The following is a 7,779-nucleotide window of genomic DNA, read 5'->3' on the forward strand; positions in this document are numbered from 1 at the left end:
CCGGCGACACGCGTGCCATTCCTGCCGTCGGCAAACGCAACAGCCCACCACCGAATTTCTACTCACGTCAGAATGACAAGTGGGGCCACCTCTCTCTGGGTACGATTCCTCAGCGTGTAGGTGGACGATCGGTTCGGTGCACAAAGTTCTGGATGGACGGGTTTATGGATCGGGGCTCGGGTCCGTGACGCGCAGGGTTACAGGTCCGAAGAAAACGCTCCGGCTTTTGTCACCTGTTCTGAACTGACTCTCTTTCACTGACGCCTGGTCCCACGAGTGCCAGGACCCGCGTGGCAGTGGCGGAGGGTTTCTTCTTATATAGAAGCGCGGCATGACAGTCGTTCCCGCGCGTGCGAGCGCCGCGTCCATGGGCTTTTCGCGGGATCCCGTTCAAGCATAAGCGCCTCATTTGTTCACCTAACAAGATTTTTTGGTTTTTCGCGGGAACTACCTAACCAGATATGATGCCAGCCACCACTAGCATACGTGGTTGTACTTGGTCATCAAAGAAATTGTTATACTAGTGCGGATGGAGACGCAAAGTAATAGACCAAATAATTCTTTTGTTTTCATCGCAATGTACGAGACCTAGTTATATATAGGCCGAAGGAGTATGTTGGGAAGACCCTTGTTTTATTTCTCGGTACTTCCTTTGATCAAATTCGTTATATGTATGTTGCAATCCAAAAACTCCCCTAAAAAACCTGTGGGAAAAAAATTGAGGAGAAACATTATAACGATATACCACTAAAACACTCCTTTGAAACCCGGTGGGAGAAATTAAGGAGAAACCATGTAACATACGTTCGTACTTGTATTTATATTGCCTCGTTAAAAACCTTGTATGAAAAACCTAGGGAAAACTTATAAAGGGAAAATAGTACAATATCAGTGATCGGAAGATCATCAGTGAGTATAACAAGGGATTTTACTCCCCCTCAAATTGCAAACCTCAAGGTATTCTCATACCAATTCCACAAACTTAATTATGGAATACAACCATTGGTAGAGATACTGTGAATATCACGATATTTTATTTGCAAATTACCTCGCTCTCAACGATCATATTGTCCAAGATCGCACATGCATTCACCATCTCCCACATCTGGTCTTGCGACCAAGTTATAGCGGGGAACTGGACAACTGCAAATCTTTGTTGGGGCACAACAAATGCCCGCTCGACATTCTTTATGCAAACTTCTTGTTCCTTGGCAAAGTTGGAATACTTGCCGAGCATTGGATTTGGTATAGTCTTCACAAATGCTGACCAAGTTTGATATATGCCATCTACAAGGTAGTATCCCTTTGTTGTATTGGTTCCCATTGACCACATAGTCCACCGGGGTAGCATGACCCTCAACAAGCTTGGAGAAGACGAGGGAGCATTGCAGGATGTTGACGTCGTTGTTAGATCATGCCATACCAAATGAGAAATGTCAAATCCATATATCCGGTGTAGCCACTACTTCAAGTATCACACTGCAACCTGCTTGGTGACCTTTGTGCATTTTCTGCCAAGCAAATGGACAGCTCTTCCATTTTTAATGCATGTAGTCGATGCTTAGAAGCATCTCAGAGAATCCTCTTGCTTCATTGATTGCTAGGATTCGAGCAGTGTCTTCACCGTTGGGTTATCTCAAGTATAATGATCCAAACACTGCCACTACTGCCCTGCATAATATGTAGAAACACTCAATGACGGTGGACTCGGCCATGCGTAGACAATCATCTTATGTGTCACCGGGAGCTCCGTATGCAAGCATTCTCATAGGGACCATGCATTTCTGGAGTAAGGAAAATCACACCATGCCAATGCATCCCTTCTTGCATATGGAGTAGGTTTCGAAGTCCTGGATGGTGTACACAATCTTGAGGAAAAGCTACCGGCCCATCCTGAGACGGCGACGACGGCATGGAATGGCAATGGCGGCGAGGAATAGAAGGGGACACGATGTGACCAGGAATGAAAACTAGCTACGGAAATGGAAAGGGACTTGAGTCACGCAAGCGCGAACACTAGGCGTCAGAGTGACCGCGCGCACTGTCGACTACCTAAGAGGAAATTCGGCTTCTAATGAGCTTAAAGCTTAGACCCTAGGCCAATATTAGGGGTGAGGAAAACAGGCTTGGTCCACTCAGAAAATAAAAGGAAAACGGGTAGGAAATACCCAGTTGCATCGGGGTGCACATGCACCCTATAATGAAAGTTAAAAGAAATGCTATTTTAAAGTTTTAGAAAAAATTGAAAAATGCACATATGTAGATATTATGTTGATACTTATTTGTGCAGATTTTGGAAGAAAAAAATGTGACCTACATAAAAATGTGAAAGTGCAAATCCCTATTTCTGTGAACGCTACCTCACCAACCATTATAGTGTAATTGGACATTTTATCATTTTCGTGTAGACCACATACAATCGTATTTTTTGTGCAAACTTACACAAGTAAGTATCAATATAATATATAAATGCAAAAATTTATTGCAATTTTTTAATTTTTTAAAGTATCCCGGCAAACTTTGAAGTGCTCCACCGCACTAGGGAGTAGATTTTTTTTCAATTTTTTTAAAAAAACTGGAGCACTAGCACCCCGGTTCACATCCTTCCCGTCCGAAAACGGTTCTGGTGTAACCCTTTTTTTTTTTGACAATACGGTTCTGGCAAACCATTTTCACGTGAGGCCGGCCATAGCCCCCACCCCCAGTGCGGTGGAGCACTTTCAGACGACAAGGCTTCACTGTCCCCGTCCTCGCCGGAGAGCATTCGCGGCTGCGCTGCTCTGATTCCACCCCGCCCGCCGTCTCCGCCGCGCCAGCTCTACCCTCCACTGGTATGAGCCCGTTTCTCCTCTCTCCCCCATATACGGGCATGGTCTGCGGTCGCTCACCATTGCCTGGTCTTTTACCAATCAGAACCCTAGCAGATCCACTTCAAAGCAAGGATACTCTATCACCTCCCCTTACATTCCTTGATGGTTTGATGGAACCTAACTAATTGGCGAATTAACATTGTTGTTTAGCTCATGGTTTTCCTGTTGCTAGTAAGCATAGGCATCTGAAGAGATCTAAAAAAGGGTACATTCGTTTGATCAGAACGTGCGAAAAAATCTGAAAGAACCATTTTTACGAGCTTCAGCTTCCATTTTACTTCAGCAGCGAGCATGTCGTCAGGTTGTTTTTTACTAGGTGCGAAACTCCGAGACTAATCTATGCTCTGTTATATATGACTCGGACAATTGCCCACTGTAAGCAGCAAGAACCATCAGTTAAGATAGTTTTTTTTTTCGAAATGGTCAGTTAAGATAGTTAGGAACTTGGGATGGATAGGATGGTAATGGATACCATAAGGTATTCTGATAAATCTGGTGATTGGTGCAAAAAGATATACATTCTTGATGTATCTCGAACATTTCGGTCCATGGAATGAATACAAGTTTTATGTAACCTAGCGTGCACCACATGGGACGTGAATTTTTGGCTCACAGGGACGCGCGTACCCTATATCTTTGTGGTTTCAGGCGACTTCATGATCCGTGGACAAAGTAGCGAGTTTTAAATGCAGGGACCCACCGGTCTGCTATACATCAATTAAAAAGGAGAAATACGGGTGCAATACGCATTGATTAACCATGGCTGCCGTCACTAGAACAGACCGAAACAGAATCAACATCCCGTGCTACTGGCGCAGCAGAGTTTTTTCTTTTTCCATATGATCCATAAATTAAATTTCGGAGGTTAATATATTTTTACATATGATCAAGAATTTAAGCAGAACAAAAATTTCTTGCATAATGCGGCATTTCTTACACGGTTTACAGATACAGATTGTGAACTACAAATTTCTTCAGAAAACAATCTATTGATTCAGACATTTATAGTTGAGATCCCTTGAATAAAATAGCTAATTATGGAACCAAAAAAATTGGTGGATCAAGAAAATGGATATATGAACAATAAAAACTTTCCGCAACATGAAAAAAAGAGTACAACGCATCATCTGGATCCCTTTTCACATCATCTGGATATATGTCTCAAAGTCACACGTTATGAACACAAAAGGCAATGCAGTTTTCTGTAGGAATAAAATCTGCAATATTAACAAAGAACCATAATACAGATCCAAGATACATGAACACCACAGACGATGTAAACAGAGAATATTAGAATCCATTAGAAGTATTCAATGAAACAGATCTGAGACTTGAGAAAAAGATCGGATGTGCAATCTCTAAATCAAACACCTGAGACAAATTTCTCCCACTGCAATGTCAATAAATGGTGTGGATAATGAAACATCCAAAAACAAAACATTAGAGAATAGAGAAAATTGCTACTGTAACATTCGGACCATCAAAAGCATCACAGAATTTTTGGCATCGATTCCTTGAGGGAAACCGTAGAGTAGGCCAATCAGTGGGTGGTGTAGGCCGGATCTGGCCACAACTTCGCTGGTGGATCACTTCTCGGTGGTGGCGTCGCGATGGAGTTGTAGCCGACCGTGGAGGGGAAGAAGACGACGAATGGCCCTGCGAGTCTGCGACTGTGCAAATCCTGGCGGCGGAGCATGGATCTAGGGATGGCTTTGGTGTCGGCGACATGATGGATGAATCGGAGACATAGGTTCTTGATTTGGAGATGATACAGGAGGCTGAAGCAAAACAATGGCGACTGAATCTGGGAAGGAGACGGGTGAAAAGGGGAAACGAGCGGAGGTTAATGCGGCTATGTCAATTTCTCCCACTGCAATGTCAATAAACGAGCGGAGGTGTGCATTTACTATGGTTGACGTCACATTGTGGGTCCTTTGTTCGCTTAATACAACGGGAATACACAACAGTTAACGCTGCGGGATACGAGTAACGAGCGGTCAGATTCAGGGGGGCTGTCTCCCTGGGTGCTCCACCGTAATTCTCGCACCACATGCAGTTATGTTAGTAATTCTAAAACTAGCACACTAAGAAAGTGGGCACTCCCTGCGTTGGGTGGCTCTAGAATACATGGTTAATGGGTTACGCATACTTGAATGATACATGTGAAATCGAATTGTTTTCCACTTTCTTCAGTACAAACCTATAGACTGAGTGGCTTTGTTTTACCCATTTGTTTCTCTGATTCTGAAAACCTATAGACTGCAGCTTGGTTTGCTAGCAACTTTTATGTTTTGAATTGAAAAGATATTCAATTGATTGAATTCCATTGTGATTTATTGTTACCGTGTTTAAATATTGGTCTTTTTTTTTTGACATTGTCATTTTGCCTTCCAGTAATCTGCCATAGAAGATGGACTCGAAGAAGGTGTTTACTGCTGGTAGTCTGACTGATGATATAGTGGTGGAAATCCTCTCTCGGGTGCCGTACAAGTCTTTCTGCCGCTTCAAATGTGTCTCGAAGGCATGGCTTGCCTTCTCCTCTGATCCACACTACTGCCAGAAACTGCCAAAGATTCCCACTGGTCTTTTTCACAAAGGCAAAGACGGGTCTGTTGTCCAGCTTCTTAGCCTGTCCCCAAATGACGAGGGAATTGATGGAGCTCTTACATTCTTGCCGCACCATGAGCATTTGGAATTTGTGGACTGTTGCAATGGCCTAGTTCTTTGTAAGTATAAGAGCAGCTATACTTCTCCAGATATTTGCCGCTTCATCGTGTGCAACCCGGCAACGCGAGAGTGGCAGACGCTTCCTGATACCCATTCTGAACTAGTTGGTCCAGAAGACTCCATATATACAACTTTTTTGGCCTTTGATCCATCATGGTCGGCGCAGTTCTATGTCTTCAACTTTGAGGAGAGGTTCAACAATGATAGTTGGTTAGGTGGTGTCAAGAAACTTGAGGTGTTTTCGTCTGACCTATCCATGTGGCTTGTGGATGCTGCATGGAGTTCTGGTATACAGGTTTGCAAATCTCATGGCTTTATAGGTGGAGTGTTGTATGTGAACACATATGACCATCAGACTCTGGTGTTGGAGGGCTTGGAGGCAATAAGTTCAGGCATACCGCCCCGTCATTTCACTATCAAGATGCCGTATGACCCTATGAGACCCGTCAATGGTTGCTTTGGCCAATTATCGGGGTTCTTGCAGTATGCATTTCCAGAGGAGAGTGGTGATACAGTTGCAGTTTTCGGTCTTGATGCTGATCGTCCTTACAAATGGTCTTTGAAGAACCGTCTTCACATAAGAGATGCATTTGGAAGGGATGACCTTTTTTACCGTGTTGGATTCTTCCGCTGGCTTATTTATAGGGTTGTGGCTCTTGACCTGGAAAGAGAAGTTTTATTCCTCGTCGACACACATGCAGAGAAACTTTTGTCGTACAACATCAACACTGGGAAACATAGCGTGATCCATAGCGTGATCCAAGATGATTGCCTTCTGGGCGACTCAGGGTACTGTTATTACGTAGCGTGCTACTCAAAGCTTCCAGGCTAAGCCATGTATGTGATGTAGTGAGCTGTAGCATCTCTTGTGTGAACCTCCTTTTTACCATTTTGTTATCGGAGAGGCTGCACGTGTTTTTCTCTATTTCAGACGTAGCCAAGGAACTTGTTAATTATTCGGGTAATAGTTGACAACCATGCCCATGTTGTGGATGTTTGTGTCTGCAAATGGGTTTAGCTGCCAACAGAACATTGCATTTAAGCAACACGTGTTTTTCTCTCTTTGAGATGTAGGCGAGAAACTTGTTAATTATTATGGTTCTAGGTGACAACTATGCTCATGTTGTGGACGTTTGTGCCTGCAAATGGGCTTAACTGACTGCCAAGGAAACTTTGTATTTAAGCAAGCTGATGTTGAGATCATACTATTTTCCCTTAATATTTCTATTTGTGAGACCATGGTTTCACTTGTCCCATTTAACCGGTGCAACCATTTATAGATCACATTTAGAAGCTTCAAAAAAATCTAAAACAATAGAGTATGCTGGAAAAATGGTGTTTTAAAAATTGATTTTTTTCTTTTGCACGTACAGGTGCTTGCTCATGTACAATTTCATGGATAAATATTTCTATTTGTAGGTTCCCCAGCTCACACATACTATTTTCCCTTAATATTTCAATTTGTAAGATCATGGTTTCAATATTATGCAAATTTGTGCAATCATGTAAAGATCACATTTATAAATTTTAAAAAATTACAGTATCCCTTTACTGCATCATTTAATATTTCTGGCCTGGTGTCTTTTTCCTCTTTCTCAGGTCTAATTTGCGCAGGCTCCCAAGAACTGGGCAGTGGTCTGATCTTGAAGAGACCACATAACGACTCCCATAATCTGTTCAAGTACCCTTCAACGATGTCGTTGGAATTCTTTACAATAATTGGTGGAGTTTTGAGTATAACTCAAATTCGGTAAGTGAACTTGAACATGAAAGATATTCTACTGATGACATCTCATCATGTTTGGATGCACATTACACAAAACGAAGTAATCTAACAGACAAGAAAAACTAGCTATTTGCATGTGAATGGATCAGTTAAATCCAAATCACGGACATCTGTGACCATATCAAAACTGCGGACAGGTGTCTCCGTTGTAAAATGAAACCGGGCATCTCTGGAGACCCTGTTCTCTATCTGAAGCTTCACGCATTGTTCTGCTAAGAACTCCTCATTGTTGTTCCTAGCGTTGATGCCAAGTGTCACCGACTCTAGGAGATTAGCATTCAATACAAAGAGCCTAACAAAGTTAACCTGTGACATCATGCCCAGATAGTTTGCCAATGCTATTGTCTTCAGGCGCATGCCGATCAGGTTCGGGTGTTTACGACCCCACAAATTGTC

The 7,779-nt window shown here is 42.8% G+C and overlaps 1 protein-coding gene across 1 annotated transcript; it reads left to right on the forward strand.

Annotated features, from left to right (window-relative positions):
- The first annotated feature begins 2,659 nt into the window (after positions 1-2,659).
- Positions 2,660-6,751, forward strand: LOC124649563 (putative F-box protein At4g09190). Its single transcript, XM_047189172.1, has 2 exons — positions 2,660-2,831; positions 5,265-6,751. The coding sequence occupies exon 2, from the start codon at positions 5,281-5,283 to the stop codon at positions 6,427-6,429; it is 1,149 nt and encodes a 382-aa protein (XP_047045128.1). The 5' UTR covers positions 2,660-2,831; positions 5,265-5,280; the 3' UTR covers positions 6,430-6,751.
- Positions 6,752-7,779: the final 1,028 nt, after the last annotated feature.

The sequence above is a fragment of the Lolium rigidum genome, chromosome 4, assembly GCF_022539505.1.
Source record: "Lolium rigidum isolate FL_2022 chromosome 4, APGP_CSIRO_Lrig_0.1, whole genome shotgun sequence".
In the NCBI taxonomy this organism is placed as follows: Eukaryota; Viridiplantae; Streptophyta; class Magnoliopsida; order Poales; family Poaceae; genus Lolium; species Lolium rigidum.